This window comes from Leucopleurus acutus (genome assembly GCF_964270905.1).
Source record: "Leucopleurus acutus genome assembly, chromosome: 18".
Classification (NCBI taxonomy): Eukaryota; Metazoa; Chordata; class Mammalia; order Artiodactyla; family Delphinidae; genus Leucopleurus; species Leucopleurus acutus.
In genome coordinates, this window is record NC_139160.1 from 13,564,817 (window position 1) to 13,590,044 (window position 25,228).

The 25,228-nt window shown below is 35.8% G+C and overlaps 1 protein-coding gene across 2 annotated transcripts; it reads left to right on the plus strand.

Moving 5' to 3' along the window:
• The first annotated feature begins 11,031 nt into the window (after positions 1-11,031).
• UFM1 (ubiquitin fold modifier 1) lies at positions 11,032-24,334 on the plus strand. Of its 2 annotated transcripts, XR_014326893.1 has the most exons (7): positions 11,032-11,115; positions 11,191-11,247; positions 14,362-14,419; positions 17,763-17,802; positions 19,339-19,371; positions 20,741-21,042; positions 24,230-24,334. XR_014326893.1 is itself a non-coding variant. In XM_082859304.1 (6 exons), coding segments are annotated over exons 1-6 (258 nt in total). In that variant the 5' UTR covers positions 11,032-11,113; the 3' UTR covers positions 20,809-23,146. The 2 variants fall into 2 exon arrangements, 1 of the variants encoding a protein (XP_082715430.1); XM_082859304.1 differs by lacking the exon at positions 24,230-24,334 and having other exon boundaries at positions 20,741-23,146.
• The last annotated feature ends 894 nt before the right edge of the window (positions 24,335-25,228 follow it).

Below are 25,228 nucleotides of genomic sequence, written 5' to 3' on the forward strand. Positions count from 1 at the left end.
AAACTGAGCAGAGCAAGTGTCCACATACCGTTTATTGTGTCAATGAAAGAAAAAGGAATAATGTGATTGCATATGATTAAGTCACATGAGTTCCCTCATTCCCTTTTCCCTGGTTATTGAAAACTTCAGCTTCTGGTTCTTTGTAGGAACAATGTGTGGTTTATTCAGAGTACACTAAAACACAACTAGGCATTTTCCATCACTAAGTAATGTAAAATCTCACTATGCTAACTGCCTCCATTTAAAAATTCAAACTGGCTTGTTTCTATAATGTGTACACTTCTGCTGTGTGTATATATTTTGTATTTGTTCTATATCTGCCGTATCCATCCCTTATTACCAATATCCTAAATTTATCTTCAGATCTCCAGGCTTCCATTTTGGATGACGACAGGTCTAGATATATAATATATTTATTGTATGAATTAGAGCGCTTAAAGTGCTAGCTCCCAATCCACTTGATCAGGGAAGGTGCCGGAATGGAACACACACTGAAATGGATGCTGGGTCTGGTGGCAGCAGAGTCCGTGAAGCTGCTCTGTCATAAATCCTCTCGCTGGCTAGTTCTCATTGGTCTAATATTACTATTTTCAGAAAATTTACATACTAAAATGCAGTCCAAGGCATGTTTTTAGATGTCATCATGTTTCAGACAGATTTCGAATATATTTTTATTCTTAAAAACACACAACTTCGGGCTTCCCTGGTGGCGCAGTGGTTGAGAGTCCGCCTGCCAATGCAGGCGGACTCGTGTCCCAGTCCGGGAAGATACCACATGCCAGGGAGCGGCTGGGCCCGTGAGCCATGGCCACTGAGCCTGCGCGTCCGGAGCCTGTGCTCCGCAACGGGAGAGGCCACAACAGTGAGAGGCCCGCGTACCACAAAGAACAAACAAACAAACAAACAAAAAAGCTTATGAACAAGTCAAGAACTGTAGCCTCATTCCTCTGAAAATTGTGAGTCATTTTCGGATTCCAAAATGGAGAGAAATTTCATTAAAATTTTGAGAAGGAAAATTTGGAATTGTGATTATATCCACATTAAAATTTTTCAGGGCAGAAGAAATTAAATTTTGTAACATTCAGGAAAGATGAAAATTTAAAAAAAGAAAATAAGAAAGTGTTAGAAGGCAAGGCAATTAATATGTTTATAGCCAAAGAATTTCAGTGATTTTGGCTTGCATTCCTAATCTCAGACTGCTAGACCACACTTTCATAGCTCCTAGAATATAAAATAAATTAAAATTCATTTTGTGTCACATATATTCAGTCTAAATTATACTATTAAGCCAAATGTTTAAATCTGTTTGCTACCAAAAAAAAAAAAAAGTCCTTCAGAAAATCTTTAAATCTTTGAATCTATCACCCATTAGCTACCAAGCAGCTGGTCAAGAAATGCTAAGTCCAAAAAATTTCAATTTTAGAAGCTTTTCTCAATCAACAGCCTTGCCTCGGGTATTCAACATATCTGGAAAGTATCCCAACAATGGAACAGATGAACTATTTCTTTTTTCTCCTGCTTAGCTACAGGCAAAATCTAAAACTGTAAAAGTGATCACCACCCAATTCTTAACAGATATGATGCTGAAAATCACAACAAAACAAAACAACAATTGCATTCCTTCCAAGTTTTCAGATTTCTCATTCTCTAACGTTTGTGTAAATTCCTCCCCCCAAAAAGCTTAAACCATATTCATGAGTTAACTGGCATTGTATTAGGGCTATATAGTCTTACACATGAATTTAGCAATTCCTTTACATGAAGAAATATATACTCTCTTAAGCAGGTTTCTGTATAGTTATCTCAAATGTTCCCATTTTACTCTCTTTGGAGGTTTATCTTAATCTCTGCATCATTATTGTTGTGTTTAGAACATTTACATTCAATGTAATTATCAACATGGTAAAATGGGTAAATCTACCATCTTATTGTTTTCCATTGGTCACTTCTTTATTTCTTATTTCCTTTTTTCCTGCCTCCTTTGGGACTGATTGAATTTTTATGATTTTATTTATATCCATTACTGGTTTATTGTTAAAATTATTTTATGTTTTAGTGGCTACTCTATTGTTTGCAATATACATCTTTTACTTATAGTCTACTTTCAGATAATACTGTATCATTCACTTCTATTGAAAGAGACCTAACAAGGTTACACTTCTACTCCCCACCTACTTAAAGTTCATTGTCCTAGTGACGTCACACATTCTATTTCTGCATATGTTGAACCACAAGACATTTTTATTATTTTTGCTTTGAACAATTATCCTTTAAAGAGCTTTAAAAAGTTAGACACACTCTCTTGTATTTTTATCTACATAACCACCATTGCTAGCACTTTTTGTTCTTTTGTGTAGATCCAAATTTCATCCTGGTATCTGGCATTTTTTTACTTCTGCCATAGAACTTCCTTTAGTATTTCTTATAATGCAGGACTGTTGACCATGAAAGCTCTTTTGTTTAGCTGAGAAAAATCTTTATTTCATCTTCATTTTTGAAAGATATTTTTCATAGTTATAGAATTCCAGATTGACAGTTTTTTATTCCAGTACATTAAAAATGTCACTCTATTATTGCCTGGCTTGCAAATTGTTTGGCAAAAAAATGGACTGTTTTTCTCGTTTTTGTTCCTATGTGAATAATGAGCTTTTTTCCCTCTGATTTCTTTTAAGATTTTTTTTTCTTTATTAGTGGTTTTCAGCAATTTGATTTTTATGTACCTCGTTGAAATTGTTTTTTTTGTTTTTGTTATTTCTTTTACTTAGGTTGGTTGAACTTCTTGAATTTCTGTACTTAAAATTTTCATCAGATTTGGAACATTTTTTATCCATGATTTCTTCAAATAACATTTTTGTACCCATAACCTTCTGGATATCACCCTTTCTCTAAAATATATTTGATATTTTCCCATAGGCCATTGCTGTTTCATTCATTTTTCTTCTGTGTTTCATTTTGGATGATTTTATTGCTAAATTTCCTGCAGTGTCTAATCAGTTAACCATTACTGGTAAGATTTTCATTTTAGATAGTGTCATTTTCACACAGATGTTCCATCTGGGTCTTTTTTATATATTCCATGTCTCTTCTCATCATGTTCAATTTTCCTCTATCTTCTTGTACTTACAGAGGTAATTATAACAACTGTTTGAGATCATCGTCTGCCAAATCGTCTATCTCTGTCATTTTGGTCTGTTTTTAATGAGTGATTTTTCTCCAGCTTCTTTGAATGCCTGTTAGTTTTTTATTGGATGCTGAACCTTCTGGGTGCAGATTTTGTTGTACTCCTTAAAATAGTACAGGGTGATGTTATGACACGTAATTACATTACTTGGAATCAGTCTGGATTTTTGAGGCTTGCTTTTAAGGCTTGTTGGTGTGGGTAAAGCACACCATCTAGCCTATAGTTAATTTAGAACTACTACTACTACTACTAAAGTAAGTAAGAAACCATAACCCTAACCCTAACCCTTTAGAGGATTCTAATTAATGGCCTGTGTATTAAGGTCTTTTCAGTTGCTGAGTAGAAACAAATTATTTCCAGCTCTTTGTGAGTACCGGCAGTTGTTAAACTTACTGCTTTTCAGTTACAACCCCCTCTGCATCTATCCTTAGCCTTGAGGAATTTCCTCTCATGCATATGCAAATGAAAACCCAGTGAAAGACCCTCTGAATATCTTACAGACTTTATCTTCAGCTCTCCCCTCTCTGATTGCTGCCCTGAAAATTCTATCCATCTTTGACTCCTTAAATTCTAATCTCTGGTCTCCTGAACACCTTGAGACAACTGAGCTCTGCTTGAGTCTCTCTCCTGTGCTGTGGTCCATAAGCAGTAAGCTGTGGCATTCATAGAACTCACCTTGTTTGTCTCTCTAGTATTTGAAGATAGTTGTCTCATATGTTTTATCTCGTTTTCTAGTCATGTAATGCAGGGGAGTAGATCTGGTTTCTGTTGTTCTGTTATGCTCAGAAGTTTTATTGGGTGGGCCAAAATGTTCATTCGGTTTTTTCCATAAGATGGCTCTAGTAGCACTTAGTTGTCTTTATCTTCATTCTAAACAATTTTGTTAGATTGTATGTGACAGCTGTCATATCAGCGTGCATTTAAAAAAAGACATCAAAATTGGTGAACTTTTGTGTAGCCATTTTAATATTAAAGATGGAAGAAAAAAGCAACATTTCGACATATCATGCTTTATTATTTCAAGAAAGGTAAAAACGCAACTGAAATGCACGAGAAGAATTGTGCAGTGTATAGAGAAGGTACTGTGACTGATCAAATGTGTCAAAAGTGGTTTGCGAAGTTTCATGCTGGAGGTTTCTCACTGGACGATGCGCCACGGTCGGGTAGACCAGTGGAAGTTGATAGTGATCAAATCGAAACAATAATTGAGAACAATCGTTATACCACGCGGGAGATAGCCGACATACTCAAAATATCCAAATCAAGCGTTGAAAATCATTTGCACCAGCTTGGTTATGTGAATCATTTTAATGTTTGGGTTCCACGTAAGTTAAGCAAAAAAAAACCCTTCTTGACCATATTTCCGCATGAGATTCTCTACTGAAACGTAATGAAAACATTCCGGTTTTAAAACAAATTGTGACGGGCGATGAAAAGTGGATACTGTACAACAATGTGCAATGGAAGAGATCGTGGGGCAAGTGAAATGAACCCCCACCAACCACACCAAAGGCTGGTCTTCATCCAAAGAAGGTGATGTGTATATGGTGGGATTGGAAAGGAGTCCTCTATTATGAGCTCCTTCTGGAAAACCAAACGATTAATTCCAAGTACTGCTCCCAATTAGACCAACTGAAAGCACGAAAAGCGTCCAGAATTAGTCAACAGAAAACATATAATCTTCCATCAGGATAACGCAAGACCGTATGTTTCTTTGATGACCAGGCAAAAACTGTTACAGCTTGGCTGGAAAGTTCTGATTCATCTGCCGTATTCACCATACATTGCACCTTTGGTTTCCATTTATTTCGGTCTTTACAAAATTCTCTTAATGGAAAGAATTTCAATTCCCTGGAAGATTGTAAAAAGTACTTGGAAAAGTTCTTTCCTCAAAAGATAAAAAGTTTTGGCAAGATGGAATTATGAAGTTGCCTGAAAAATGGCAGAAGGTAGTGGAACAAAAGTGTGAATACATTGTTCAATAAAGTTCTTGGTGAAAATGAAAAATGTGTCTTTTACCTTTACTTAAAAAACTGAAGGCACTTTTTGGCCCACCCAATAGCTTACTCATTACAATTTCAACTTATTTTATTTCTATTTTTCATGCCCTTTAAAATTTCAGTTTAATTACTATAGTTTTATTTTCAGAATTTATCATTTTTCTTTTTCAAAATTTCCTCCTTCCATAATGCATCATTTTCTTTTAAGGCTAAAATGATATTTTTGTTTAATCTAATTCTTCAAATTCTTGGGAGGCTAAGTTTGTTTATCCCTATTGCTATGCAGTCATTTTTCATGTTTTGTTTAATACCTTCATCAGTGTTTTCAAAGAGATCTTAGAAAGGCTGCATTAGAGATTATTGGCATTATGCTTTCTGAACCGAGAAATCCATTTTGGTAATTTTACCAGATAATCAATTATGTTATTCCTTTACTAAAGACAATGTAAATTCACTCATTTATCACACAGTGTACCAATTATTGTACTCATGGGATTTTCATTTATAGAGGTGACTGAGTGATAACACAGAGGTTAATGCCATTAAAAATTTTTCAATTCACATTTCTCAAGAGAAGGGGGCACACCAACAACACAGGGCCTAATGGAAATCACCAGGTTTGGGTTAAGAGGCAGAAGTGCGGGGGAAAGCCTAGGTCAGAGCCTTTATTGGAATTTCTGCAGGAAAAGCAAGGCAGGGCCAGGTAAGCAGCTTAGGTAGGGTTGGCTAGTTGGAAGAATTCTGGTGCGCTTTGGGCTATAGGGGTGGTCTCTAGTTGCCTGACACCTGAGTTGCTTTCCCTAAATCATATCAATTATACCAAGGGTCATAAGCTCGAATGACTGCAGGGGATCAATAGAAAACATGAAAGTGTGATTAGGACGACAGGTATCTGTGCCAAATGTTAATACTCACTTAGCTGTACTATACAGACCAAGCCCCAAACTCTCCTGGGCCATTTGCTACCAGCTCACAACCTCTGCATTCCCACGACAACCATACAAGAAAGGTTAATATCAATGAGCAATTCCTCATCTCTAAGAAGTATATAGTCCTAGAAAAATCAGTAATGAGATTTCTAGCACAGGGTCTCTGATTCAGAATAAACATGTCACACAAAGTAATGGTGTGGGAACATGTGAGGATATTCACATAATCTTTTATTCAAATGGCTTCTTTATTTAATAATATTTGATAAGAATCTTTAATTAGCCTTTTCTAACCTCTGCTTTCAGCAGGAGCAGTGAATTGAGTGAGTAGACTGTCCTTTGAGCAGATAAACCTTAAAATAAGAACAAAGCAAGAAACAAAGTGTATAATCTACTGCATTAAGAACATTTATGACTGCAGCTAATGGAATGGAAAAGCATTACAGCAATTAGGAAGCATTACCATCTACAACATTCTTAAAGTAACATTAATTAATTCAACAAATACTGATTGAATAGGTGCTATATGCCAGATACTCTTCTAGGTGCTGGGACAGAAAAATTGAGTAAGAACTCCTTGAGAAGCTCATCAAATGAATTTACCATTCAACTCTTTGTATTTTAAACAGTAACGACTAAAAATAAACTTGTACAGGGTCAAATCAGGTGAATTTCGTAAAGAAACATCAATAACTGTTTTGTCACTATCCTCTCACAAACCATGTGTGTGACCTTAGGCCTGTTCATAACCTCTTTTGTCCATTTTTTCATTTTAAAAAAGATAATAGTACACATCCTGACTGCTTTGTATATTTTATTTTAGACATTGAATAAGACAGTGAATGTAAAACATTTCAAAGGAACAAAATGCTGTATAAATATAAGAGAGTATTATCAATGACTATTTCTTGATCTGTTTAGGCAAGAGAGTCATAAATAATTTTCAAATATATTTAAGACCAACAATATCAAATTAACATAATACTAATAATATTAATATTTAATAGTAATCAGCTGTGTGACCTTGAAAAAATTATTTAGTGCCTTTGTGTCTTAACTTCCTTATTTGTAAAATAAGGATAACAATATTTCCTATCTCAAAGAATTGTTTGCCACTAGTTAATGATATGACTTAGATCCTTAACCTCTTGCAGTGATTAAAACCCAGTTTTTAACACCAGATATCTGAGTTCAATCTCCTTTCAGCCACTTACTTAAACTTGGGATAAACTATTTAATTTCTCTGTACTGCTTTCCCCTCCTGAAAATAGAATATTACTAGTACTGACCTCATAGAGCTACTGGAAGGATAAAAATGAGTAAATATGTATGTAGAAAAAACACAATCTTGTGGTTGGAATAGATCTGTGAGAGGTGACTTTAAGTTCTCCAACAAGTATATTCCCATTAAACAAATAATTCACATAGTATTTAGAGAGAAAATTTAATTATGCAGCACTGGTAAATTCCTACTTCATACAATTTAAAGTGATTTTTGTAATAAAGGTATTTTATAATTTCTGTATTTAAAATATTGCAAGTTTTGTGATTCTCACATCTACAAGGCTTATAGTCAAACAGTGACCTTTTTAGAAAACCCTTGTTCATTTTATTTTCCTTTCTTTTCTCATTAAATTTCAGGAAATATTTGGGAAGGGTATGTAATCATAATAATCAGAGGCAGCACATTTTAAGCTGTATCACCTCTAAGGCCATTGTCTAGCCTTGCTAGGCTCTAATCTTACCTATATTTCTTTGTTCTCGGGCGTACAAGGATTAAACACTCCCTAACCTTATAATAGTTACCTTAGGATCAACACAGCATTTACATATTTTCACGTACTTCTGTCTACCAGATCATTCTCCTCTTTGCATAAGGCTTCTTGTCATTGAATTATAACTTACAGCCAAGGTCTATGAAGGTTTAAAGTCTATATTTTGCGATTCCACTTATACTAAATGCTTAACATAATACCCAGCACACAGTAAATCCTGATGAATTTTGAGCTATTATTATTATCATTGCCCCAATAATACCAAGACCTGCTAGAGGATTGCAGGGGAAAGAAAAATAACAGGAAAAAAATGACCAAATTAAACCTCTCTAAAAATATCCATTTATTATTAATTGGTCAGCCTACAATTTGTTTCCTGTAATATAAAGTGTTTGGAGTAGAAGACCCTAAGTTTTATTCCAGTGTAAACCTTCCAGGATTAAAAACCTTGACTATCAGGTGATCTTAGTCATAATTATAAATACAGTCAAATTAGGGTGAAAAAGTTAGAAAGACAAAAAAAAAAAAAAAATGGTCTCCAAATCTGACGTGTTGGACTTCTCTGGTGGCGCAGTGGTTAAGAATCCGCCTGCCAATGCAGGGGGACACGGGTTCGAGCCCTGGTCTGGGAAGATCCCACATGCCGCGGAGCAACTAAGCCTGTGCACCTCAACTACTGAGCCTGCGCTCTAGAGCCCGCGAGCCACAACTACTGAGCCCACGTGCCTAGAGCCCGTGCTCTGCAACAAGAGAAGCCACCACAATGAGAAGGCCGCACACCGCAACGAAGAGTAGCCCCTGCTCGCCACAACTAGAGAAAGCCCACGTGCAGCAATGAAGACCCAAAAAATAAAAAATAAAAATAAATCTGACATGTTTTCTATTTTATTTAAATGTGGCTACAAAAATAACTGGTAAGAAGAATTTTATGACTCTGTTAGCAAATTTCTTTTGTCCTTAAGTAAATTTAATTTCTCTCCAATTCCTTTCTAATAATGAGAACTTTACATGCTTTTGCAAACAGAATATAGGCATGTTTCATTGACATTTAATGAGTTCTAATATGGGCACACTGTGCATGTCTACAATCATTTCTGCCTCTACATGGTACTAATTGGGCCCCTTCCAAAACATGTTAGTCCACTTATACTGTTTGTTGTCTTAAAGTGTTACATTTGCCAATAACCTCCTAAAATCCAGAGTTTGCTTCTCTTTACAGTCATTAAATATATTTCAACACTTTAACTTTTCAGTAAATAAGAAGGTCCTTCTTTTGTTAAAATATTTGCCAAATTTTGCTAAATGTATTAGCAATGTTAAAAAAGAGTAAATACTGAGTATTAATGGATTCATTTACCATTTTTTATGCATAAAATGAAACGAGCAGAAATTATGCTATGACTGAGGAGACACACTTATGGGGAGGAGAGTGAGAGGACGGAGGTGAGAAAGAAATCTAAACATTCAGGAACATGTTTTTGTCAATGTATTTTGGGAACACAATGTTTTTCCAGTGTACTTTTGTTATAATATATTAACATATTTTCTGAAGAGGCAGCTAAATGTGAACTGACGTCACACTGCCTGAGGTTGAATCCTGTCTTCACTATTTTTACACATACAATAAAAATGCTGATCAAAATATGTTTGTCTTTTCAGGATTTTGCCCCATGTTTTTATATGTGAGCAGAAATAAAACTATAAATATCAAGATGTAAATATTGTTTAAAAACATATGACATGTATTCTTAGAAATAGAGACTGTATGTATGTACTCTAATTCTTCATTGCTGTTTGGCTAGCAGACACCAGGTAGACACAATCAGTAGTTTTCTCCCTACTGCTATTCTCAAAAATCTTAGTCATACCAACAAAGCCCATAGTTTCAGCTATTAATGCTATAACTGCTGATCCCCAAATCTATCAATCGACATTTGCCTCCATCCCTCTACATATATGGCAAGACCTACATTTTAAAAAGTGAATAAGACAATGACTGTCATGAGAATATTGAGGGCTTACTTTCCCACTGTCAGAATCATCTCTCTCTGCCTGGGGAGATACCACCATAGAAAAGTAGTCTGCTGCAAAATTATGGCAAAGATGAAATTGGTTTTCAGCACTCCCACTACAGTTGCTTCCCTATTCCTCTCTTAGATATGTCTCCTTAAGAATCTAACATAATATACTAAATATTAACAATTTTTTTCTATTATATTAGTGCCTACGTGTTTCCCATTTTGTCTATTTATTGCAATGTTTCTTAAAGAGGGAATCACAGACATTGTAAGAGAATGTTTGTCTTCTAGACACAGATGCTTAGATTTGTAATAAAATTTAGAGGACGTACAGTCGTCTTCCCTCACTATATGAGGACCTGCGACTATTAGATCCTAGAGGGTTGGCACCTACCTGCCTTACTCATCCCGGCATACCCATCGTTTAGCTTTAGTGCCTGACACAAAGAAAGGATTCAAATTTTTTATTAAGCTGAATAAATGTGACCGGTGATAGGCAACCTAGTTCCCTGGTTTAATCCTATTAGACCCACATAACAAACTATTGAAATCTATTCATGGATTAATCTTCTCAACTGGACTCCTCAAGTGCAGGGATCTTGTCTTTCTCTCACCAGCTTGATAAGTTCCTTAGCTGTTGAAATTTAAAATGTAAAAGAAAAAAATACGAGAAATCTACAAGATATAACATGATTAGGTTGCTGGACAGGCATAAAATACTAATATTAAAGCCAGGTGAGGATTCCAACTTCTAGTGCATCAATCGAGCTTCTCCGCGCTCAGGTTGCCTCGGCAACTTGGGAGAGCGCCCGCCTCCAGCCCCGCCCACCGCCCCGCTCTTCGCCCGCCTCCCGGGACCCTTACTTCCGACCCAACCGGCAAGCTGGGACCTGGAGTCCTGCTGTCTCTGTCTGTGCCTGTCTGAAAATACAGAAGAAAATAAAAGCAATTAGAAGACTATTCATTCCAAACGATCCGCAATTTTGTTTTAGAGATATACATGAAAAAGCAGTAGCTATCTGTAGCTTGTAGGCGCCGCCCAGCGTGAGCATCTGGGCCCGATATTTCAGGCAGTGCCTTGGACACCAGCAACCTTGGAGGACCCCAGCTTGCCGCGGGAGACGTGGACCTGAGTAGGGCCAGACGCCGCAGAGGAAGTGAGGTTGGTGGACGGAGTTGGAGTGAGGTTCGTGTCCAGACCGGCAGCACCATGTAAGTGTTTGCTTTCTACCCGCCCCAGTCCCCCGTCCCGCTGCCCGACCTTAACTCTCCCGCTCTCTTCCACAGGTCGAAGGTTTCCTTTAAGATTACACTGACGTCGGACCCGCGGCTGCCGTACAAAGTGTGAGTAGCTCGGTCGCGGGGTGGGGGGGGTGTCGCTATGGGCTGGGCGATATGAGCCTTCCCCGCAGCTTCCACACCAGTGGTCCGCGTTCCTTTCCTCCCCTGAGCTTCCCACATCCCACTCGAACTGAGATATCCTGTAAGTGTCAGCTTGCCCAGGCGCGGGGCTGTGCGGATATGTGTGCTGGGAACGTTGCTGGTGATTTGCGAGCTCTCTTTGGGGGCTGACGGAGTGGGAGGACGTGTGGACGGGGCTCTGGTGATTTGCTGGCGTCCTTAAAACAGTCTCAATCTGCTCGTGATGAGAAAGGCCTTTCACCACTTTGACCAGCTGTTAGAGGAAGTAAGGGAAAGCATCCCAGTCCGGGTTCCGAAATTACTAGAACAGTCAGGGTCCTGATACTCGTTGAGTGTGACTCACTCGACAGTTGGGCTTCACAAAGTAGAGAGATTACTCCCTCTCTCATCTTTGATTTCGCCCTTTACATTGGATTGTTTTCATCAACGTGTAAGTTGGCTCTAGAAAAAAAGAATAAGAAGGCGGGAGGGAGAAAGATGAAGGAGTAGAGCAGCATCGGTGTCTATAAGAGTGCCTGGAACGTGGTACCAGTTCACTCAGTATGTGTTGACTGAATGAATTTAGCAGCACACTTCTAGTTCAGTGTGTGTATAGTTGTATGTATGTGTAATTTGTGTATGGGTATGTGTATATAAAATGGACACAACACATGTATGGGTGTGTCAGGGTCATTATGTTATGTTTCCTATTCAAAGTAATGGTATCTAGTATTTGAGTACTAGTAAAAGCAGCTCTGAGATTTGTGGGAAAACATGCTTTAACTTTTTAAGGCCACTTTTCACTTGTCAGGCAGGTAAATACATACTTCGATAGAGAAATGTTCCTTGAGTTGCTAATAGTTGAATTCTAAGAAAGATGTTTCAGTCCTGGATTTATTCGAGGGAATGTCTGGGTTTTTATTGTTTGTTTTGTTTTTTTTTGTTTGTTGATAGATTCCCTGTTGGTATTGCTACTTGGTTATAGAAATGTTGAAATCAAACATTCTCTTTCATATACAGGATGCGTTAAAAAAACACCTTTGGCTCTTCCAGTCTAATTCCAGTGTTTCCAGTCTTACTCCCCCCCTCTTCCTCCTCACCCCACCCCCGGCTACTTACCACCACCATCACTTAATCAAAGTTTCAGCCATCCTGTTCCCAAATTGACAAGCAAGTCTTTGGATCCTCCCTGTCTGGCACACGTTCTCCTGTGTGCTTCTAATGTAGTTTCGTGACTACCACTTCCTGACAGTATCCTTTAATGATCAAAATTTCACCTCTGAGACAATTTCTGTGATGATCTAGGGAGTTCATTTCACCCTTCCCTAGTGTCCTATAGAAACTTTGTTTTTATTCTTTATAATAACACTTGTCAAGTTATGCCATGGTTCTGTTTATGTGAAATATTTATTAAAAAAAAAATTTTGCCAGTAATTTAATTTAGAAGTTCATTTTAATATGCAGGATAGTTCCTATTTTTTCAAAACACCAGTGTAATGTAAGTGTAAGTTTTACAAAATGATGTGACTGGCAAACACAAGCGCTTCAAATCTAGGTAAGGTTTCTGGAGTTGCAGTAACTCCCAGTCCCTCTGCAATTTTCTGCTAATTAGAACATGCACTAAAATATGTTTTTATTTTCTGTATTATTGGATTTTATTTGGACAGTCTCACCAATTTAATATGCAGATAGAAACTTATGTTAATGAATATCAACATGACATTTTATTATATAATACAAGGACATTTTCAGTCTCTAGTCCAAAAGTGAATTGAAACCGCAAACTTTAAGAAGTTCTCCTCTGGAGTTTTAGGACAGTGAGTCTCAGGTTCTAAACTATAAATAAACTACAGAAATACTTGCAAAGTACTGTTCCCAGCTTTGTAAACTTTTACATTGCCAGTTTATTAAGATATTTTTTAATCAAATGGCTATCCTTTAGAATTTTGTTTTTCTCTCTTTTTATTCCATATAAAAAAGGAAAGGGAAAAAAATGACATCTATTTTCACTCTTTAGCATTATTTGGGGGGAGTGGACTAGGGCAGCTGAGAAATCTATTAACACTTTCCTTACTGAAAGTCGCTGTAATGTGCTGTGTCAGATACAATGATTTTTATATTCAGCAGTAGATCTGTAGACTAAGTGAGGGGATGATACATATACCTGAGGGTGTTATATAGTAGTAGTTGGTATTAAGTCGTTAGAGAACAATACAGTGGTGACAAATAGAGAAGTTTCAAAGAGAAATGTTAGCTTTCCCTACTTTGAAAGAGGATTTGATCTTTAATCATTGTAATTTATTTTACATTAGGACTCTTATTAATCTTATTTAACTTCTTTCTGTGTCTTTGAGTGCTTTCTTAAGGTATAATGTCAATTATTTTTTAGTGTTTAAGTTGGAAAATTGATGCGGATTGACTGTTTATTGGTGCTCTTTAATATACTTGCCACTGTACAGGTCAGTTAACAAAATCACACATCACTCTCTGAAATGTTTATATTGAGTGAGCCCATTTTCAAATGTCATAAAGGTGGAAAATCACTGAACATCTTGCCAGAGTAAACATACTCATTTTCATCAACTTGGACTACTATTTTAGACTTGATGATTGAAAGTTCACAGAAAGCTTCGTGAAAAGACTTATGATCTGATGATGCTTCCCAGGTAGCCTCTTCTTCTAATGAAAATGATCACATTCTTGCATGGGATGAACTGGAGGCGGCAAAGTGTACTGAAGACTGAGGAGAGATTCAACTTTTTGAAACCCATCTCTAGAAAAAGAAGCAACCTACACGCTAGACCTGTTTGTATCAAAGTATGAAGCATGTACAAATCCACACCTATGTAGGTTATTCATTTTCAAGCGGAGCCGAGGGCACCAGCTCAGCAATAAGGCTAATAATTGCTTGCTTGCTTGGTAGAGTTAATGAACATAGTGTGCAATCATAATACGTCAACGTCAGACTCAAAAGACAGCTTTGTCAGTAGCCGAAATAAGTAACAGAGGACCTAAAAAAAACTCAGCCTTTTAAAAGATTCTTTTTAATTCTTGCAGACTCAGTGTTCCTGAAAGTACACCTTTTACAGCAGTCTTAAAGTTTGCAGCAGAAGAAGTAAGTACAGAAATTGGAACAACCTGTAGAGAGTGCAGTTTAGTGATGTGTCTCAAAAATCTGCATGCATCTTGACCCACCACTGCCACATGGGTTCATTACTAGGTTTACGCTGTCAAAAAGTTAAGCCTCACTTATAGATAAAAGTAGAGTGAAAGTTGAGACTCACCGATAAAAGAATGACTTAAATGGACACATCTATTTAATGTAATCATGGAAAATTATAAGGAGAATTTTTATTGAAATTGAAAAGATAGTGATAATATGTCAATTTTTTAAAAAAACATTATATCACTGTAATCTGTACGCCTGTGTTTTACTAGCTTTGATTCTAGAAGTACAATTTTATTATATATTTATCTTAGTTTTCAGATTTTCTCTATAAAGCATGTGGACTGTCAGTAAAATTTATTGTTTTTAAAAGTGTTTTTAAAGACATGTTTGGGTTTCTGTTTTTAAGAAATAAAATTTTTTCATCAGAATTTTTTATCAGAGGCATCTGTAAAGTAACTCGTTGGACTTAACAATTAGAAGAGAAACTTGGTCTGGTGGAAGTAACCTGAAAATGTGATTTAGGAGACTTAGCATTCCTCTTTTAACTGTGTCATTAATTATCTGTTTGACCTGGGGCCAGCCCACGAATTTCTTCCTTAAATTTCTTAATGTGTAAAATGGGAATAGTTAATGCCTACCGTTCCTACCTGATTAAGTGATTTTGTGTAAAAATACAATAGCAGTTACTAAAATTTTGTGGAGTTAAAGGTGCAGTGCAGGTACAGAGTAACCCAACTCAGAATATTTCGTTCGAAATCTTACAAGTTTACAGTCACAGAAAAAAATTCAGTAATTAAATAAATAAGAAACCGGCTTAATCCATAGTCCTGCCCTGTACTTAAGGAATTAATGGAAAATCAGCCAGCCCATTAGTGCTTCCGGCTCCTTATAAACTATTGTCAGGGACCACTGCCATCGTTCATCACTCATTCAGAGTTAAACTGAAAAGTGGTATTACTTGCTTTATTGTCAATTTTGATCTATCCTTCATGCAGAAAGAATAACTAAAAAGAGGTGGGGAACAAATCTGAACACAGCATCATTACTTTTTGTTACACAGATCACTTGGTTGAAATGCTCCTGGCTTGTGGCCTAGCAGGTTCCACAGATTCCAATTTGAGAAGTAGATCTCTTCAAGCTATAATTAATATTTATTATTAAATTTTGTACTTATTTTATAGTGTGTCCTTTTACAAGGCAAAGGCATTGTTGTGATCTGGGTCTTCTAGTAAAGCTTGTGAAAATCCTAACATGTGTGCAGCAGAAAATGAACAAACTTCACGCAACCACATGTATTGATTAAGGTTTTAGTGTACCTTTTAATTATAATGAATCACGAGTGTTACACACTTAGAAGGGATATAGCTTTAAGGCAGCAGTGAGAAGGCCTTTCACAAGATGACATTGTAGACTCTTTCAGTAAGAACAAGATTTGACTTAAGAAACCAGAAGTCTGTGGATATAAATCCCTAGTAAAATTCTCTTCATAAAAAATAAAATAAAATCCCCCAACGTATGACTGGGAATTAATTTAACTAAAGAATGAGTTGTCAAACCTGAAAGAGCCTCTTAACATCCTAAATTATAAGACATGTGGGATATGAGATAGGAATGAATGACAGCTGAGGAACATAAAGTGCACTTTGCATCTGGGAAAAAACTTGTCAGTACTGTAGACAGAAGTGGTAGTTGCTGTATGTACATCACTGGTAATGCTTCCCCAGATGTCAGTTTAACCATTGCTGCTACGTGCTGGAAAAGGAAGAAATTATGTCTGCAGTTGCTTTTGATTTTTAATGTCACAAAATATGTTACCACTAAGAAAACGCATAGCTTATCTTAAAATGGACATAACTAAGAATAACAAATAGAAACTTTGTCATATTCAAGTTTTAGACATCTGAAATTGCCTATAATTAATTTAGGTGTTTGATAAAATTTTAATAAGTATTACAGCCTCTATAAAAACTTTTGAAGTATTTTTAAATTTATTAAAGTACATTTTGAAGTTACTTTAAATTAGGTTTATTTAAAATTTTTAAAACTTTAAGAGGACACTTACACTTAAGAATGTGCGATATGAACAGTAAAATTATTTGTTTTTTAGGTACATAAGCCCGTAACAAGTAATTGTTCTTATGCATAGTTAAGTTCTTATTTTAAAACTTGGTTGTTCAATTCATAAATTAAAATAAGCTTTTAGTTGTTTTTCTCAACTATGATACGTGACCACTATAAATACCAAGAGCAGCATTTCCCAGAGAGGGTGTTTTCCCCAGACCACCAGAACCACCAAAAAAAAACATTAAAAACTGGGATCAGTGGCCCAAAAGTATGGGAAACACATTATTGACTATTTTTTTGCCTGGAGTTAAATAAACTATATTAGCCTCATATTAAAGGATTTTGAAAAGACTAGTAGTTTAACTTAATGTTTTCCAAACTTATTTAATTACAAAACTCAACTAATATTTATAAAGTTAGTCCATGACGTAGAAGTGCTTAATTAATATTTGTTGGAAGAATGAACTATGAGGACATGAACACACTTTGACAAATACTGGTCTCTGGAGCATTAAGAGGAGAATTCTACCTTTTAGCTACTGATAAGCTCCATACCACATTTCATTGATTCAGAAAGCTCTTCTTTTTACATCTCAGTGGAGTCTTCCTGTCATGCTTGGCCATGTGGCAGTCACATAATTGTCTAGCTGACATCACCTGCACCTACTTGTACTTAGAGGTATTTCCTGGTGGCATAATTGGACTGTTGCAATCCCATGAGGTTTAAGTCAGCAAATCATTTAAGGAGAACTTGAGGAAGGAATATGAGCCTTGGTTGGCCTCCCATTAAACACAAGAGAGCATTTGTTTGAACTTACTATTTCCACAAAGAAATTTGAGGAATATTCTAAGCAGTTGCTTTGCTTTTATTTTTGCTTATGCCTGAGCATTATATATGACAAAAGTAAATCATATCTAAGTCTGAAAGAGTAAACATTGGGTCATAGATTCAGTGACAGTGTTTTTCTTTTTTTGTAGTGCATAAAAAAGATGCATTTTACAATGTATGGTGTCCTAGATACAATGAAATGCAGTATTTAGAGAACAGTGTTGCCCTTTAAAGATAAAGCAAGTTATAGTATCCTTTGATGATGTTACTTATCCTAAAAGATAAACCACATTTTAGAATTATAGAGTTGATTATATGTACCCTATCCTTGCTAACCATCTTTCATAGTTAATGTTATATATATATATGTATTTTTTATCTTTTACTCCCTTTTAGTTTAAAGTTCCTGCAGCAACAAGTGCAATTATTACCAATGGTAAGAATTCATTTTAAAACTATGTATTAACTTTGAGTTACAGAAATTGTTTATAAGAAACCAAATTAGTTAAAATTGACTTAAATATAAAAGGCTAAAACTTATATCAAGATAAATGATATACTTGATTGTAAACACTAAGTCAAGGTTATTGTTCATAATTGTCTCTTCATTTTTTTTGTGCTTTTGTTATATAGTACAGCACTTGATAATATTTTGTGTCCTTATAACTTCATGACAAATTATTAAAAATAACATGTCATTTAAAAAGGGGTTTTGGGTTTTTTTTTTTAATAAGTTATATTGGTAAATGCTTTTAGAATATAGGAAGCTAAGCAGGAATGTACCTTTGCTATACCTTGTTATTGCTTTCCTGATAGAAAACAATTTCTTATGGACTGCAATAATGAGGATTTTATCCAGTTAGATATATAAATTAAATTCTGAATATCTTAGGATACTACTAATAATTAAGTTTAATGGAAATAGCCCTATGAGAAAATACTGAAACAAGATGAGGAATAAAGATTGCAGGGAATGCTTATTATCTTTCAAGAATACAAAGTAATATTCACAGGTACTGGTGAGTGGTTCGGGATTAGTTAAGATAGACTAAAAGAAGGTAGGTTTTTTTTTTAATGTTTTATTTATTTTATTTATTTATTTTTGGCTGCGTTGGGTCTTCGCTGCTGCGTGCGGGCTTTCTCTAGTTGCAGTGAGCGCGGGCTACTCTTCATTGTGGTGCGCAGGCTTCTCATTGTGGTGGCTTTTCTTGTTGCGGAGCATGGGCTCTAGGCGCACGGGCTTCAGCAGTTGTGGCTCACAGGCTCAGTAGTTGTGTTGCACGGGCTTAGTTGCTCCGTGGCATGTGGAATCTTCCTGGACCAGGGCTCGAACCTGTGTCCCCTGCGTTGGCAGGCAGATTCTTAACCACTGCACCACCAGGGAAGCCCAAGAAGGTGGCTTTAATGTGCAATAATTAGTATGATTTAGTTTAGATATGATGGAATTTCTCATTCTGAAACATTCTGCATGCTGTCACATTGAAATGTGTCTGTATTTAGATGAGAGCTATCTTTTCTGGAAAGTTCTGAATTCACAAATGAATAGCTATTGGGAAAGTGCTTTGTAAACTTTTATCAAGTGTCAGTGGAATTTACATCACTACGTGGGCTCTTCAGCCTTAGGATTTGATGCCTCAGAGCAATATTAAATGATTAATGACATACCTAAGGTGTTTTGGCTTTATTTTTCACTGAATGCGGCAAAATAGTATAAGAAACTATCTTCTTTGTAAAACTTAGCAGGATCATTGTGTTGACAGATGTTCTTGTCTAATCCAGCAATATGTGTGAATACATAATAGTGAGAGATTTCAGCAGATAACTCACCTGACAGATTGTCATTCATGTTCTCAGTATAACTGTTTGGCTTATGCCTGTGTACACAGCAGCACTTTTTTGGCACAGTTCTTGTTACTATTAAAGCCTTTTAGCTTTAGAAATAACTTAGATGATTTTACGACTTATTTTCTAGATGGAATAGGAATAAATCCTGCACAGACTGCTGGTGAGTATCTGAAATCCATGGAGGTGTGATGAGGCCATATTTATCAATTGATACTGAATATTTAATTCATTCTAATTAGACTTGATAGGATTTAACCAAGGTAATAGTTGATTTTTAGGGATTGTATAGCAGTCTTTACCTATGTGTGTAAGTACTTCGTTTCTTTCTATGTATCAGTTATGTATGCTTTTGGCTACAAGAAAGAGAAAACCTGACCAATAAGCTTTAAAGGTATTTAATACATGTAACAAAAAGTCTGAAGATTGTGCTCTTGTGGGAATAATGATTTTGAGCTACGTCATAAGGTAGTGGTGAGGTAGTACATGTAAAGTGCTTAAAAGTTTGCATTATTTATAGTAAGCATTCAATAAGTGCTGGCTATTTTAAAGAAGTACAGTCATTTAAATTTCATGGGGCCTGGTCTACACTCAGAGTTTCAAGCTGTTACCATTATACAGTGCTAAATATTGATGTCCTAACAAGCAGGAAGGGTAAAAGTAAACATCTTAACAGACAGTTGTATATTTGTGTTAGATGTACCTTCCTTAGCTTATAGTCTAATTATAATATTTTGAAATTAAGCATGATTTAATATAATGTAACCTCAATCTTGAGAAGTAGTTATTTTTAAACTATTAATATTCTAAAGTACTTCTACAAAATTATATTGTCCTCCTAGGTCCTGGGCTTGAAATTTAGCCATACAGCAAATGAAGAGGAATTTTAAATAATTTCTTTTTACATAAATCAGTTGTTTTAAGTGTATAATTTTATTAAATTAAAAAGTCTGTTTTTTGAGAATCATGAGGCATTTTGTTGTATAGATGCCTTTAAACTTAGGTTTTAAGGTTTTGCTTTTCCTACTCTAGAAATGCTTGGTAGTTATATTAATTTGAATTATTGCTTACTCTGACATGTTGCCTGTTGGATTACCCTATAAAATTGAATTGTGGGCATCACGAGGTGTGAAGAAAATCTCAGCAGGCAACGCAGACCCAAAGTAGGTCAGGGTTTCTAAACTTCTGTCACTTGGGGTAGATTTAGATTTATTATTTTTCCTGCCCCTCAGTATTTTATTGTATATTAAAGTGAGTATTGATGGTTAAATTACCTTATGTTTTATTTGATGATTGGTTTTGGTAGTAGTTCTTTGGGTAGTGTTCTTATTTAAAATTTTCAAACATTAGTTGGGTTGTGAAGATGTGAGAGGGGTAGGCACAAGACTTAAGCCTGGACTCGGGTTCTAATGATCTTTGAGCTTTGTACCTACTTGACACTCCTTTGTTTCTTTTACATAATAATTGTTGAAATGTTAAGATAGTGTGTCATTTTTTAAATACCTAACTTTTTGTTTTGTTTGTTTGTATAGGAAATGTTTTTCTAAAGCACGGTTCAGAACTGCGAATAATTCCTAGAGATCGTGTTGGAAGTTGTTAATATCTGCTGCTTGGAACATAAAATCCCCTTCCAGAATAAATATTGTTATTGTTATTGTTGTAAAATTGGAATCAGGCATTTGAAATCCTATGAAGACACCAATAGTTGATGAAGTAATGAAAGGTGACTCTGTCCCTTCTTGTTATTCACACTCTTCATGTGAAGAGGGGACACTTCTCTGTTGAGGGTGTCATCACCACAGAAGATCACGTTACTACCTCACAGCACACACAGGTAGTTCACTGGGGGTAAATGGATTATCCAACTGTGTCTTATAACTGGAGGATGCTTCTGATCATTCTTTCTGAGAACATTTGGAAAATTAATATTTACTGAATCTTCCTATTTGTCTTTGAGTTAATAGTGTAAAAAGATTATCAATCCATACGTGGCAATTTGCTTGATAGCATCTGACCTGGAGACACAAAAATAGTTGAATTCTTCATTAATATCGTTTATGATAAAGGATCACATCAATGAATAACTATCTTTTTATCATTTAGCTTGCTTTGAAGTTTTCAGACTTCTTGAGTTCTTATAAACTTTAATTTAAAAATCAAAGAGCCAAAACTTGAATTTTCGATCTAGCCCCTTACGTGTGACATTGGTATCCCACACCAAAGGGTTTAATTGAGACTGAAGTAGAAGCATCAGTTGCTGAATTATGCGTTCCTTTATTGATCTCTTCTTTAAAAAAACCTTCAAAACAGGAATCCTCAAGAAACCATCTTTTTGAGGATAATATATCTAAATAGTGTTCAGGGAGAAAGCATTGTCGTCAAGAGGATCTGACGTTCACAAGAGAGCTCAAGGAAATGCTAATTGAAATGCTCACTAATTCTACTTACAGAAGACCCAACATTTAAGGAAGTGTTAAGATTAGTTACTGGAGTGAATAAGAAGCTAGGAAAGGAAGATGGGGAAGCCCAGATGACCAGGCTTCTAGTCAGAAGGAAAGAAACAAAAATGAAGGGGAGCAGAAAGCTGTAACGAGTGTCACAGAAAAGGCCAAACTGTATGGACAAAACCGCAGAGGCTGTGTTGGGAAGAACTGAAAGGAAAATAAAATACTTGACATTGTTATAAGGAGCAGAAGGCAATCACAGAAAGCAAAGCATAGGCCTTGTCAACATACAGATTTCAAAATTCCCCATAGAGAATCTAAGGAATGATATGCATAAGGGAAGATTTAGTTTGCCTTTAGAGAGGACATCAATATCTATGCACATCTTGAAAGGTGAAACGAAGGCTCGTAGTGATTGAGAACCAGTGCTTGACTTGCTGTATTCTAGATGGTAAGCTCTGGGGGCAGGCCTGGTGTCTGTCTTGCTCTTTCTAGGCCTGGAAATGTAGGCCTTCAATGAATATGTGTGGAATTATTCATGAATAAAGTATTTCTAAGACCAATTTTTATCCAAGTATGCATAGGCTCTAGGTTCATTGGGAAAAATACAATGCAACAGAATCAGTATCCGAAGAGTAATATTGGTTAAGTTTAAGGAAGTAACTAGTTATTGTTCATATATTTGACAAATGAACAGCACGATTCTGAATTGTAAAGGGAAAAAAAATTGTGCTGAGGTAGTATGTTACTAATGTTTGGGGAATTTTTTATAAACAAAGTCTGACGCTTAAAGACTCCTGGTCTTTAACAACATTAAGCCTCAGTTAACCAGAAATTTATGAATACCCAGTTTTCTGCATTTTTTGTTTTATTTAGATTTCCCCCATTCTGTTTCTAGCACAAAATTCTGCCTAATTTGTTACATTAATAAGTTTTATGATGTCTTCTACCATAATTTGTTCAATATTTTTGTTCTTTGGTTGGAAAATTGTATTGCAGTAAGGTCTTAAAAAATATTTTCCTAAAGAACTAGGCATTTTGTTATTAAATAAATGTGATCTGTAACTTCTTTGTGCAGAATGTTTTGAAGTGTTGTATTTAGTTTAAATGCTTTATTGGTACTCTTGTGAAAATACATTTTCTTATACCATAAACCATATTGTCTACTCTTATTATTATTGTTTAATTAGCACACCTTTTGAGCCAGTATATAACAAATGTAGCCAAAAAAAACAAAGGGCAAAAACGATTAATGGCTATAGGTCTTAGAAATGAATGTATATTTCCAAATGCCAGTCCATTTGGAAAAAAATTCAAGTTACAGTGTCTATAGTAAGTGTGCAGGTTGGTGGGTCCTAAATAAACCTGGGATGATTATCAGAATCACCTCGGAAATTATAAATACAGATTTCTGGAAGCCACCCCTAAAGTTCTTACTCATTAATCTGGAATGATGTATAAGAATTTCTGTTTATAAAAGCAGTCCTGATGATTTCTGTTTTGCAGCTCAGTTTGAGAATGATAACTTTTCACTTTGTAGAGGAACAAAATGCAGTGTAAGGGGTCAGAGTAACTAGAATATGTTCTAGAATCTTGGGAAGTGTACATCCCACTGCTTGTTCCTCCAGTAGCTAAGTGCAGAGATGCTATAACAGTCTCTCTCACTCACCGGTAGTAAAGCCTCCTTTTAAAGTGTTCCACGTCCAATAGTTTTTTGGATATTTTATTTCTTAAGATTAGTTATTTGAAAGAAAAGCCAGTGGGAAGAAAACTCAGTCCAATTTAAGCTCCCCGGTCCCCAAATTAAGACATTAAAAATACCCACCATGTCTTCACCCAAAGACCTAGAAATATTTGTAACTTGAAAGCATTTATGTACTCTAATGGAGCACTTATAAATTAACTGACCAGATATTAGTGTTCCCAAGGCTATTTATAAACTGCGTATTACATATGTAAGTCATATATATGTGTATGTATACATATATCTATTTTATGTATTTACCTATGGAATTAGTGGGTATATATATATATACACATAATTTACATATGTAACTCATCTAAAAGAAATGTATTGCACAAATATGTATTGAATATGAATACACAGTTTCAATATGTATTGAACATCAAATATTTTGATGTTTACTTTCACGTCTCATTCTTCACAACAATGCCAAATTATTCCCATTTTACTGAAGAAGAAAGAGGCTTAAAGAGGTTGAGATTTAAAATTTGACTCCTTGTTTGACTTTGGAACTCTCCATACCATACTGGGAGAATTTTTCAGTATCTTTTTCACAATATACTAGATCTATATTGAATTATAAATGTAAAAATATAAGAGAAAAGCGTCAGGCCTAAATTCTCATTTCAGAGTACCAAGTATGTGTGTAATCATGAATGGCATTACTTACTAATGGTGTAAATATGGTATGATTGTAGGACATTAAGTAAAAACCAATCAAATAAAGGTGATTATGAGTCTGGTGTGACTCCACAGGGTGGCTTGGTGGGAGTGGGACTATGGCTCCGCGTTCATCAGACAGTTTATGTTTTTGAACCTTGTGTGTCTTGCAGACGCAGCTACAAGATTAGCTCCCCAGTAACCTGCTCTTCCCACCAGACTCACCTATAAGCGCCTCCAATACAGAAATTCTGGAAGTACCCTCTCATAGTGCCGGGGATGGGTAAATCACTATTTAAACCAGGCTGTTTAATTAAACCATTAATTGAAATAAACATTCTCAAAGAGCTCAATCTGTCCAAACTATTAGCCACATCTAACTACCTAAGCCAGGCATTTGAAACTCATTAGATTCTCGCCTTTATCTTGCCTTAGCAAACCAATCATAAAATTCAATTGATTCTGTTTACAGAATATAATCTCATAGCCATCTCCATGATCTAAAGCCCTCAGTTTCTCGTATATGCTATTATAAAAGCCTCTAGTCTCCATTTCCTTTTCCACACTTTCGTTGTAATGAGCTTTGTGACATGGAAATATGATCATGTAGTTCCACTAGTCAAAATCCCACTGAACAAAAATGTATACTTCTCATGACATCTGTGGCCCTTGAACCGGTCTTTGAACTGTTCAGAGTCATCTGTTATTGCTACTCTCTTTCGTACAGTTTCCTTCTCCAATTCACACTGCAGCTACACTGAACTACAAATAATATTCAGTATCTGATGTGCCATATTATGCCTCCATGCCTTTGCTTTCTCCATTTGCCTGCAAAGCCTCAGACTCATTCTTCAAGTTTAGAAGCCATGGAGCCTTTGCTCACTCCTCCCAAGTAGAGTTAGGTGTTTAGCTCTCTAAGCACCCATTGCATTTTGTACATTCCTCCATTACAACAATTATTAAATAGAGAATTATATTTGTCTCTGATTTAAACTATAAATTTTATAAAAGCATAAGGTCATGACTGAAACTGGATTTCCAAAATTGTCTTGCACATAGCAGGTACCCAGTAAGGACTTTATAATCAAAAGACTGTTTAGGGCTTCCCTGGTGGCGCAGTGGTTGGAAGACCGCCTGCCGATGCGGGGGACACGGGTTCGTGCCCCGGTCAG